Source organism: Limanda limanda, chromosome 4, assembly GCF_963576545.1.
Source record: "Limanda limanda chromosome 4, fLimLim1.1, whole genome shotgun sequence".
Taxonomy (NCBI): domain Eukaryota; kingdom Metazoa; phylum Chordata; class Actinopteri; order Pleuronectiformes; family Pleuronectidae; genus Limanda; species Limanda limanda.
The window spans coordinates 32,476,090-32,489,293 of record NC_083639.1 but is presented as its reverse complement, the minus strand read 5'-3'; the positions used below and the strand labels follow the sequence as shown (position 1 = coordinate 32,489,293).

Sequence of the window (13,204 nt, the reverse complement as noted above, 5' to 3'; positions counted from 1 at the left end):
TCCCTGCTCCTCCTGTGATCAGTCAGAGGGAATCGAACCTGTGGTGTGAACATCAGTGTGGTCCACTGGTCCACGGTTCTTCTCTCATCCTCTGATGTGATGGCAGCTCGAGCAACAAGCGAGCGCGACGGAGCGGCAGGAGCGGCAGGAGCGGCAGCGCTGCGCACGCGGAGAACGCGTCGGTGAATGAGCGGCGGAGGTTGTGTTGTATGTGCGCGTGCAGCGTGCGGCGCGTGTGCGTGTGCAGCGTGTGCGTGTGGAGCGTGCAGCGTGCGGCGCGTGTGCGTGCGGCGCGGAGGATTGAAGGAACTCAGTGGATTGTGAAAGTCTCGTGAAAGTGCGTGACGCTGCTGCGGCTCTGCGGGTCGTGCGGTGCGGTGCGGAGCAGATGATGGACCGGGACTCCCCCGGCCCCCCCCTCCGGCCCCTGTGGATGCTCCCGCACCTCCTGCACCTCCTGCACCTCCTGCACCTCCTGCACCTCGCCGGCTCTCAGGAGGTTTACGCACCGCACTCCATCCGGCTGGAGGGCGACGTGACGCTGGGGGGGCTGTTCCCGGTGCACGCCCGGGGGGGGGTCCCGGGGGCTCCGTGCGGGGACATCAAGAAGGAGAACGGGATCCACCGGCTGGAGGCGATGATGTACGCGCTGGACCAGATCAACGGGGACGAGCAGCTGCTGCCCAACGTCACGCTGGGAGCGCGCATCCTGGACACGTGCTCGCGGGACACCTACGCGCTGGAGCAGTCTCTGACCTTCGTCCAGGCGCTGATCCAGAAGGACACGTCGGAGGTCCGGTGCACCAGCGGAGAACCGCCGCTGTTCGTCAAGCCGGAGAAGGTGGTCGGGGTGGTGGGCGCGTCGGCCAGCTCCGTGTCCATCATGGTGGCCAACATCCTGCGGCTGTTCCAGGTAAGAGAGTGGGACCTGTTCATCCTCTTCATCCTCTTCATCCTGTTCATCATCTTCATCCTCTTCATCATCTTCATCATCTTCATCCTCTTCACCATCTTCATCATCTTCATCAACTTGACCTCATCCTCATCTTCACCTCATCCTCATCCTCATCCTCATCCTCATCCTCATCCTCATCCTCATCCTCATCCTCATCCTGCGGCTCTTCCAGGTAAGAGAGTGGGACCTGTTCATCCTCTTCATCATCTTCACCATCTTCATCATCTTCACCTCATCCTCATCCTGGCTCTTCCAGGTAAGAGAGTGGGACCTGTTCATCCTCTTCATCCTCTTCACCATCTTCATCATCTTCATCATCTTGACCTCATCCTCATCTTCACCTCATCCTCATCCTCATCCTCATCCTCGTCCTTATCCTCATCCTCATCCTCATCCTCATCCTTATCCTCATCCTCCTCTTCATCTTCATCCTCATCTTCCTCAGTCTCAGTTCAAACAGTTCATTGTGTTGACCTATTCATCATCTTCATCATCTTCATCTTCATCATCTTCACCATCTTCATCATCATCCTCTTCATCCTCATCCTAATCCTCCTCAGTCTCAGTTCACACAGTTCACTGTGATGACTAATTCCTCAACTTCGTCATCATCTCCACCTTCATCTTCATCACCATCCTCCTGTTCATCTTCACCCTCATGTTCATCTTCACCCTCCTCTTTATCCAGATCTTCATCCTCATCCTCATCCTCATCCTCATCCTCATCCTCATCCTCATCCTCATCCTCCTCTTCATCTTCATCCTCATCCTCCTCAGTCTCAGTTCAAACAGTTCATTGTGTTGACCTATTCATCATCTTCATCATCTTCATCATCTTCACCATCTTCATCATCCTCATCATCATCCTCTTCATCCTCATCCTCATCCTCATCCTCATCCTCATCCTCATCCTCATCCTCCTCAGTCTCAGTTTACACAGTTCAGTGTGGTGACCTATTCATCATCTTCATCTTCTTCATCTTCACCATCTTCATCTTCATCATCCTCATCCTCATCCTCATCAGTCTCAGTTCAAACAGTTCAGTGTGTTGACCTATTCATCATCTTCATCATCTTCATCTTCACCATCTTCACCATCCTCCTCATCCTCATTAGTCTCAGTTCACACAGTTCACTGTGATGACTTATTCCTCATCTTCGTCATCATCTCCTCCTTCATCTTCATCACCATCATCCTCTTCATCTTCACCCTCATGTTCATCTTCACCCTCCTCTTTGTCCAGATCTTCAGCCTCCTCTTTATCTTCTTCTTCATCTTCATCTTCATCTTCATCTTCATCTTCATCTTCATCTTCATCTTCATCTTCATCCTCATCCTCATCCTTCTCTTCATCCCGATCCTCATCCTCATCTTCATCTTCATCTCCACCAGCAGCTTCCTCATGCTTAACCCTCAGTATGAAGGTGATGAAGCAGATTCCTCTACAACCTGCGGTGTGTGTGTGTGTGTGTGTGTGTGTGTGTGTGTGTGTGTGTGTACGTGTGTGTGTGTGTGTGTGATGCTTGTCAGATGTTGGTTCCTCTGAGATCAAACTGTTTTAAAAGAAGGACTCAGACTGTTGTGTTGTTGTGTTGTTGTGTGTTCGTGTCACTGAGGTGAACAGAGGATCATTGGAGATAGAAGTTTTCTCTTGATTTGATACCCTCTTGATACCCGATCTAGAAATGTCTTCAATATCGGTACCGATACCGATACAAATATCGGATCGGTGCATCCCTAGATTAACATTGGAGTGGATGGGAGCCAGCTGTTATTAAGGCATGGCGCTGCGCTTACACGTGGCTTTGGCGTCGCTTCAGCTTCCGGTGTAAACCCGGCGTTATTGTAACGAGCTTAGTGATGAGACGAGTCTCATTCAGACTGAGAGAGAATATCCTCAGAGGAGCAGGAGAACGTCTTTCCTAAAAGTGTGCTCAGTGTGCTGCTGATGAAACGCTTGTGAATGAAGCTCCAGCTCTGAACTAACTGATTGTAAAGATTCTTCCAGGTCCTGGTCTCCTCAGGAGTGATCGTATCAATGAACAGAACTGGAATCATGAATTATTCAGAATGATCCAGAACGTTGTTACACAACCTTTATTATGTTGATAGATGTATTATCATGTCAGAGAAACGTCCAAGGGTTTGGACATCCAATCACAATTCATAGTCTCTTGAGGTAAAGAGGCTCCTCCCTCTCAGGTTTCTCTCTACCCATGAAGACCCTTTGACCTCTGACCTCTGTGTGCAGGAGCTGCTGCTCTCTTTGTTGTGGTGCGCTTGTTTTGCCTCTCAGCTCGTCCCTCAGACGTCTCCTCACTGTTTGCGATGTACTCAGTGGACGTCCTCACAGGCTCCGCCTCTCACCAGACGCTGCTCTCACTCTGTTTCTACTTTGGATTTTTACTTGGACACAGTTTTGGGTTCAGATTGACTTACTTCTGAGAGGCTTTTCATCCTTGGGCTTAAATTGAGTAAATGAAGTGTCACAGACGGACGTCTCTCTGCGTGGATTTAAAGTCTGTACTTGTTCCTGTTGTCTCTTCATCAGACTCTTATTAAGAACGGCTCAGGAAGAGGAGGATGAACAGAGACGACTTAAGAGAAGAAGAAGAGTAGTGAAGAAAAAGCCCCTCTTCTTAAAACAGCTCCCACTTATTTGATCACGTCATGTAAAGATATGAAAGTAAGACGACGCCTTCATTCAGCTTTTTATCAGCTGTTTTTAAATGTTCTGTATCAGTGATGAAAAACTAACATTTAATCGACCAGTCAGAACTTTTATCATCATGTACAAAGAGAAATAAAACAAATTTTACTGAAACATTTAAATCTTCATGACAATAAAACATAGAGTAGATTTCAGTTTTTTTCAGCTCGTCTCTTTTGTCATCAGACACAAAATCTTTTGTCACATCTTGTTTTTTACCGAGCGTCATAAATATTATTCTGTACTTGAACAGCTGCTGCAGCAGAAACCAGCCCACGACAGAAACTACTCCCCTGGTGGACACTGTCGGTACGTCACTCACCTTCTCTTCCTCTTTGTCTGTCACAGTTTCTTAAATACAACTCACGACAGGAAAAGGTGATGCACCTGTCGTTCTTTATGTGACACATGATGCAAACAGGAAGTAGTTTGTCTAGTAAACTCCTCTGAAGGTGAAGCAGTGAAGAGTGTTACCAACAGGAAGTGTTACCAACAGGAAGTGTTACCAACAGGAAGTGTTACCAACAGGAAGTGTGACCGACAGGAAGTGTTCACCGCTGCTAGTCCAGTCATGTGACTAATGAGAACCAATCAGGAAGACAACGTCTGCGTCATCGTTTACTGAAGTCTCAGCTTCTGTTCGTCCAGAACAAGTTTTCAAACTGAAACAAGAGCATCAGCGTTTAGTCTCTGATTTAGAGGCTGGGAAACTCCACCAGGCGTAACCATAGCAACAGTTTTAAAATGCTGCTAAATGGATGTAGCGTGTTTGATGCTGAACTGAGGCGTGGCTTTCGGACAAAGCAGGAACAGGGTGTGAACCTGCAGTAACAGGGTGTGAACCTGCAGGAACAGGGTGTGAACCTGCTGTAACAAGGTGTGAACCTGCTGTAACCTGCAGTAACAAGGTGTGAACCTGCAGTAACAAGGTGTGGACCTGCAGTAACAAGGTGTGAACCTGCAGTAACAAGGTGTGAACCTGCTGTAACAAGGTGTGAACCTGCTGTAACAAGCTGTGAACCTGCTGTAACAAGGTGTGAACCTGCAGTAACAAGGTGTGAACCTGCTGTAACAAGGAGTGAACCTGCCGTAACAAGCTGTGAACCTGCCGTAACAAGGTGTGAACCTGCCGTAACAAGGTGTGAACCTGCTGTAACAAGGTGTGAACCTGCTGTAACAAGGTGTGAACCTGCTGTAACAAGGTGTGAACCTGCTGTAACAAGGTGTGAACCTGCTGTAACAAGGTGTGAACCTGCTGTAACAAGGTGTGAACCTGCTGTAACAAGGTGTGAACCTGCTGTAACAAGGTGTGAACCTGCTGTAACCTGCAGTAACAAGGTGTGAACCTGCAGTAACAAGGTGTGAACCTGCAGTAACAAGGTGTGAACCTGCAGTAACAAGGTGTGAACCTGCTGTAACAAGGTGTGAACCTGCTGTAACAAGGTGTGAACCTGCTGTAACAAGGTGTGAACCTGCTGTAACAAGGTGTGAACCTGCTGTAACCTGCAGTAACAAGGTGTGAACCTGCAGTAACAAGGTGTGAACCTGCAGTAACAAGGTGTGAACCTGCAGTAACAAGGTGTGAACCTGCTGTAACAAGGTGTGAACCTGCTGTAACAAGCTGTGAACCTGCTGTAACAAGGTGTGAACCTGCAGTAACAAGGTGTGAACCTGCTGTAACAAGGAGTGAACCTGCCGTAACAAGCTGTGAACCTGCCGTAACAAGGTGTGAACCTGCTGTAACAAGGTGTGAACCTGCAGTAACAAGGTGTGAACCTGCAGTAACAAGGTTTGAACCTGCAGTAACAAGGTGTGAACCTGCAGTAACAAGGTGTGAACCTGCAGTAACAAGGTGTGAACCTGCAGTAACAAGGTGTGAACCTGCTGTAACAAGGTCTGAACCTGCTGTAACAGGGTGTGAACCTGCTGTAACACCGTGTGAACCTGCAGTAACAAGGTGTGAACCTGCAGGAACAAGGTGTGAACCTGCAGGGACAAGGTGTGAACCTGCTGTAACAAGGTGTGAACCTGCAGTAACAAGGTGTGAACCTGCTGTAACAAGGTGTGAACCTGCAGTAACAAGGTGTGAACCTGCTGTAACAAGGTGTGAACCTGCAGTAACAGGGTGTGAACCTGCTGTAACAAGGTGTGAACCTGCAGTAACAAGGTGTGAACCTGCTGTAACAAGGTGTGAACCTGCTGTAACAGGGTGTGAACCTGCAGTAACAAGGTGTGAACCTGCTGTAACAAGGTGTGAACCTGCAGTAACAAGGTGTGAACCTGCTGTAACAAGGTGTGAACCTGCTGTCACAGGGTGTGAACCTGCTGTAACAGGGTGTGAACCTGCTGTAACAAGGTGTGAACCTGCTGTAACAAGGTGTGAACCTGCTGTAACAAGGTGTGAACCTGCAGTAACAAGGTGTGAACCTGCAGGACCAGGGTGTGAACCTGCTGTAACAAGGTGTGCACCTGCTGTAACAAGGTGTGAACCTGCTGTAACAAGGTGTGAACCTGCAGTAACAAGGTGTGAACCTGCTGTAACAAGGTGTGAACCTGCTGTAACAAGGTGTGAACCTGCAGTAACAAGGTGTGAACCTGCAGTAACAAGGTGTGAACCTGCTGTAACAGGGTGTGAACCTGCTGTAACAAGGTGTGAACCTGCTGTAACAAGGTGTGAACCTGCAGTGAGAAGGTGTGAACCTGCAGTAACAAGGTGTGAACCTGCTGTAACAGGGTGTGAACCTGCTGTAACAAGGTGTGAACCTGCAGTAACAAGGTGTGAACCTGCTGTAACAGGTTGTGAACCTGCTGTAACAAGGTGTGAACCTGCAGTAACAAGGTGTGAACCTGCAGGACCAGGGTGTGAACCTGCTGTAACAGGGTGTGAACCTGCTGTAACAAGGTGTGAACCTGCAGTAACATGGTGTGAACCTGCTGTAACAAGGTGTGAACCTGCTGTAACAGGGTGTGAACCTGCTGTAACAAGGTGTGAACCTGCAGTAACAAGGTGTGAACCTGCAGTAACAAGGTGTGAACCTGCAGTAACAAGGTGTGAACCTGCAGGAACAAGGTGTGAACCTGCTGTAACAAGGTGTGAACCTGCTGTAACAAGCTGTGAACCTGCTGTAACAAGGTGTGAACCTGCAGGAACAAGGTGTGAACCTGCAGTAACAAGGTGTGAACCTGCAGTAATAAGGTGTGAACCTGCTGTAACAAGGTGTGAACCTGCAGTGACAAGGTGTGAACCTGCTGTAACAAGGTGTGAACCTGCAGTAACAAGGTGTGAACCTGCTGTAACAAGGTGTGAACCTGCAGTAACAAGGTGTGAACCTGCTGTAACAAGGTGTGAACCTGCTGTAACAAGGTGTGAACCTGCAGTAACAAGGTGTGAACCTGCTGTAACAAGGTGTGAACCTGCTGTAACAAGGTGTGAACCTGCAGTAACAAGGTTTGAACCTGCAGGAACAAGGTGTGAACCTGCTGTAACAAGGTGTGGACCTGTAGTAACAAGGTGTGAACCTGCAGTAACAGGGTGTGAACCTGCTGTAACAAGGTGTGAACCTGCAGTAACATGGTGTGAACCTGCTGGAACAAGGTTTGAACCTGCTGTAACAAGGTGTGAACCTGCAGTAACAAGGTGTGAACCTGCTGTAACAAGGTGTGAACCTGCTGTAACAAGGTGTGAACCTGCAGTAACAAGGTGTGAACCTGCAGTAACAAGGTGTGAACCTGCAGTAACAAGGTGTGAACCTGCAGTAACATGGTGTGAACCTGCTGGAACAAGGTTTGAACCTGCTGTAACAAGGTGTGAACCTGCTGTAACAAGGTGTGAACCTGCAGTAACAAGGTGTGAACCTGCAGTAACAAGGTGTGAACCTGCAGGAACAAGGTGTGAACCTGCAGTAACAAGGTGTGAACCTGCAGTAACAAGGTGTGAACCTGCAGTAACAAGGTGTGAACCTGCAGGAACAAGGTGTTTGAAGGAAGGGGGCGTTGCCATCCACACTGTGACCTCCGACCTGTTAAATACAAATGGTTCAAAGGAGGAGAGAAGGTTTGACGCTGTCCTGATCCTGAAGAGACACATTGTTATTCATGGTGTAGAAACGTCTCTTCTCGGCAAACAGTCGTTACATAAACAGCTGAAGCAGCAGCACAATGAAGAGTGGAGGAGAAGAATAAAGAGGTGAAATTATAATGACATCGCTGTATAATGAGAGAACAAGACAAAAAAGAAACACAGGCTTCAAACACTGACGTCCCGGCTCATAAAAATAATGAAGTCATTAATTAGAGCACGTAGCCGGGGCTCCGTCCCAGATGATTATTCTGCAGATCTGCTGGGACTCCAACAATGGCTTCTGTGGTTCCCTTTGTGCTTTGTTCTCTGTCTCACATGCAGATTGAGCCACTGCAGCGGCTGCACAGCCAGAGAGGAACTCTGAAACCTTCTCTCTGCTCGTCAGCTGCAGGACACACTCCTGCTCCTGGAGGGAGAGTTCACTAGATTCACCTTCAAGTGCAAAACAAAACCTTTAGTGTCATCAGCACAACACAACAAGATCTAACTCACTGCTGCAGTGTAGTATAGACAACAGAATACAATACAAAGCACTGAATCCAGTGAACTAACACAACATCAACACAATCCACACATACATATTACAGGAAGTCTTCACACTGTAAAGAAAAGTAGAGCAGGCGAGGACCTTGGGCAGAAGAGCTTCTGTGAGTCAGTGAAGCAGCGTGAGGATGAGGAGGCTGCTTCTTCATCTGAGGGACATCCAGGTCGGGCCCTCTGACTCACAGAGATGCATTGTGGGAACTGTTGTTTCTCTATAATCTTTCATCTCTTGACCTTCTATGTAAAGACCCTGGAGATAATGTATGTTATCATCTGGTGCAATACAAATAAATTGAATTGAATTCACATGATGTGAACGTAAGTAAAGACTGAATAGCTCCGCCTCCGCTGGGAGAGAGAGAGAGGAGACTTGTCCTCGCTCGTCCTCTCTCTCTCCTCATTGGCTCCTGCGTGTGTGTGTGTGTGTGTGTGTGTGTTTGTGTACATGTGGGATATAGAGCAACACAATCAGGACGGCGTTGTCCTCGCTCGTTAGCCGCCTCTCAGCAGCTGGTTCATCGCACTGACCAGGTGGGCGTCGCCCAGTCGGAGCGCCAACAGAAAGACAATCGATGTCAAAGTAATGGATTACACGTACTTCATTAAATTCAGATTTAATGAGTTTATAATCAAACCATTTTCCTCCAGGTTAATTCCATTCAAACCGAGTGTAGCTGCACAGTCATAGTGAGATATTACACAAACACACAGTTTGTGTTTGTGAATTCGACTCTTGTTGTGTTTTCACTGTTTAGTTAGAAAGTTTAAGATGAAACGAAAGCTGCCGACTCAGTGATCCGTTGCTATGGAGACGGACTCTTCTCCGAAACAGTGTGTCTAGTGTGTGTTTGGCTCTTTGTGTGTCTTTGTGTTTGGCTATTTGTGTGTCTGTGTGTTTGGCTCTTTGTGTGTCTGTGTGATTCAGGTTGACTCTTTGTGCGTCTGTGTGTGTGTGTTTCGCTCTTTGTGTGTCAATGTGATTCAGTTTGACTCTTTGTGTGTCTGTGTGTGTGTGTTTGGCTCTTTGTGTGTATGTGTGAGTCTGTTTGGCTCTTTGTGTGTCTGTGTGTTTGGCTCTTTGCGTGTCTGTGTGTGTTTGTTTGGCTCTTTGTGTGTCTGTGTGAGTCTGTTTGGCTCTTTGTGTGTCTGTGTGAGTCTGTTTGGCTCTTTGTGTGTCTGTGTGAGTCTGTTTGGCTCTTTGTGTGTGTGTGATTGGCTCTTTATGTGTCTATGTGATTCAGTCTGACTCTTTGTGTGTCTGTGTGAGTCTGTTTGGCTCTTTGTGTGTCTGTGTGTTTGTGTGTGTGTGTGATTGGCTCTTTATGTGTCTATGTGATTCAGTCTGACTCTTTGTGTGTCTGTGTGAGTCTGTTTGGCTCTTTGTGTGTCTGTGTGTTTGTGTGTGTGTGTTTGGCTCTTTGTGTGTCTGTGTACGTTGGGTTCTTCTTCTTCTTCTTCTTCTTCTTCTTCTTCTTCTTCTTCTTCTTCTTCTTCTTCTTCTTCTTCTTCTTCTTCTTCTTCTTCTTCTTCTTCTTCTTCTTCTTCTTCTTCTCCGTCAGGAACACGTCAGAAACACGTCAGAAACGGATTTCTTTGACGCACTATTGGTCTGAGTGAATTTTCAATCGGTGTCATGTCTCAGGACGGGTGGGGGGGGCATTCTCGTAGCAAAACAATGTCCCATTACTGACAGTTAGCGCCCTCTGCTGGTTGACAAGGTGCAGGTGCACTAATTCCTCTTATTGCAGTTTAAATATGAACGTTTCCCATCGTTTGCATGAATGTTTGAATCTAGAATAGTTTGTAAAGTTGTTTTTGCTGCAGTGTTTTATATTGTTGATGAAGATGAGAACGATACAGACGAGACGTGAAGAAGCAGAGCAACAAGACATTCTGACGAGTTAATCGAGCCGCGGGGGTTTGTGTCCGAGCTGCTCAGAATCAGACATCATCCTCTGACACATCATATCTCGTCACCTTGTAATTGGACGGTCACGCCTCGGAGCCGCCGCCCTCCGGCGCCGCGAGCCCCGTCGTCTCCACTGGACGTGTCATCTCCGTTTGTCTGAGCAGAGGAAGACAACTATCACAGGGACATATGGAGACAGCCAAGGTGGCTGCTGGGAGTTTGTCCAGTGATGACTCTTCTGACAGGTCATGTGACGTCTCACCAGCAGAAACTGCTTTTTGATGTGGTTTTAACGTCACATTCAGTTTGTGCTGGTTTCAAATCAAATGAGATTTTAAAAAGGAGGCCAGAAGATTTATTGTGAAAAATAAAAACAACTTTATGTTTAACGTTTATGTTTATGTTTAACATTAAACATCAGATCTGGTTCATAGGAGAACGGTCGAATGAACGAAGTGTAAGTTACAGGAGAATATTTCAAATCACTTTAAATCAAGTGTTCACTGGGACTCAAAGATGCACTGACTCAGAGTTCAGGGGTCAAACCACACGGAGCTTCAATGTTGTTGTTGTTGTTTAGTGACGTACAAATGAAACCTTTTGAAACATCCTGCCTCTGTTAGCATCTGTTTGATTCATATTTTCAATAAGTCTGTGCTGGAGCCTGTCAGAGGAGCGTCTCAGACAGCGTCACGTCCTCACCCGTCTTCAGGTGGAGACAGACTCACACACTCATGTCTCCACCATCAATCAATCAATCAATCAATCAATCAATCAATCAATCAATCAATCAAATTTTATTTGTATAGCCCATATTCACAAATCACAGTTTGTCTCATAGAGCTTTAACATGGTGTGACATCCTCTGTCCTTCACCCTCAACAAGAGTCAGGACAAACTACTAAAAACCCTTTTAACAGGTGAAGACACGTAGAAACCTCAGAGAGACACATGTGAGGATCCGTCTCCCAGGACGGACACAAGTGACACAGATGTGTAGAGGAGAACATCATCAGGAGAAAGGTTTCAGCAGCAATGATGAGGGGAAACATGTTGAAGGATAACTTCAATACTATATGTGAAGCAGTCCTGCTGCATCATAGTCTCTGGTCAGCAGCAGGATCACGATCCAGCATCAGGATCAGATCCACTCTAGTCCACAGTCATTGACCACTGCCGCCAGTTAGAATCCATCATGGGCTGCCGCCTCGGTCCTGGTCCACCACCGTCCGATTCCAACGCGACAAAGGATCCTCCATCCCCACTACGATCAGCTGGCACGATATAGAATCCGCCATATTGGATCCAGCATTGCGACCTCTGATGCGCAATCCACAAATCGTAATCCATGGTGCGGCCACAGAGGCCCTGGATCTGCGGGAGATAAAGCCAAGGGATTCCGGGGAAGGGGGATAGGGAGGGAGAAGAGGAAGGAGGTGCTGGAAAGAGAAGCTCCGTGTGTCATAAATTCCCTGTGCGTCTTAGCGTCATCAGGGGTTTTCACCATGTAATCAATGATACAATGAAACAGGCCGAACTTGAGGCTACACTGAGGCTCAAGGTAAATCTGACTGGCTCCTGGTTTGTATGGTAGTACCATGAAAACCATGTGGCCCACTCAGTAGATCAGACATCAATACCTCTATGCCTTTTTAAACTAAACGCTTCCTATTTTAGAAAATACAACAAGTTACCTTCTACCGCACTAATTAGCTCTAACTATAAGCTTTATCAAAAAGGAAGGTTTTGAGTCTACTTTTAAACGAACAGAGCGTGTCTGCCTCCCTAACTGAAAGTGAGAGATTATTCCACAGCAGTGGGGCTTGATGGCTAAAAGCTCTGGCTCCTACTCTACTTTTAGAGACTTTAGGGACGACAAGTAAACCTGAGTTCTGGGATCGGAGTGCTCTAGTAGGTTGATATGGAACTAACATCTCTTTAAGGTAAAGAGGTGCCATATCATTAAGGGCCTTGAAGGTGAGGAGGAGAATTTTAAATTCTATTCTAGATTTAACAGGAAGCCAGTGTAGCGATGATAATACTGGAGAAATGTGCTCTCTTTTCTTAGTTCTCGTCAGGACACGTGCTGCGGCATTTTGGACCAGCTGCAGAGTCTTTAACGACTTGCTGCTGGAGCCTGATAATAATGAATTACAGTAGTCCAGTCTCGATGTAACAAAGGCGTGGACTAGTTTTTCTGCATCTTTTTGCGAAAGGACATGTCGGATTTTTGAGATATTACGCAAGTGGAAAAAGGCGGTCCTAGAAATTACTTTTAAGTGACAAAGGACAAATCAGGATCGAAGATCACTCCCAAGTTCCTGACTGTGTCATTGGAAGCAAGGGCAATGTCATCTAGCGCAGCTATATCATTAGATAATGTTTCTCTAAGGTGTTTAGGGCCGAGTATTATAACCTCTGTTTTATCTGAGTTTAATAAGAGAACATTGCGGGTCATCCAGGTTTTTATGTCCTTGAGACATGCTCGAAGTTTAGTTAATTGATTACTTTGATCAGGTTTTATTGACAAATATAACTGGGTGTCATCCGCATAACAGTGGAAATTTACAGAGTGTGTCCTGATAATGTTTCCTAGTGGAAGCATATATAATGAGAATAAAATTGGGCCGAGCACAGACCCCTGTGGAACACCATGGTTAACTTTGGTGCGCACAGATGACTCATCATTAATTTGTACGAATTGGGAGCGATCAGCAAAATAAGATTTAAACCAGTTTAAGGCCGTTCCTTTAATGTTAATTAACTGTTTTAGTCTCTGTAATAAAATGTGATGGTCAATTGTGTGGAATGCTGCACTGAGATCTAACAGAACGAGGACAGACACAAGTCCCTGATCTGAAGCTATTAGAAGGTCATTAGTGACTTTTGCCAGGGCTGTCTCTGTGCTGTGATTGGTTCTAAACCCAGACTGAAAGTCTTCATATATATTATTTTCCTGGAGAAACTCACACAGCTGATTGGCTACAACTTTTTCTAAGATTTTA

General features: G+C 46.6%; 1 protein-coding gene across 1 annotated transcript in view; it reads left to right on the top strand.

Annotated features, from left to right (window-relative positions):
* Positions 1-433: 433 nt before the first annotated feature.
* LOC133000323 (metabotropic glutamate receptor 7-like) overlaps positions 434-13,204 on the top strand; it is a 64,296-nt gene continuing 51,525 nt past the window's right edge. The window contains exon 1 of the mRNA XM_061070221.1: positions 434-913. Within this exon, the coding sequence (XP_060926204.1) occupies positions 434-913 (480 nt within the window). The remainder of the gene's footprint in view (positions 914-13,204) is intronic.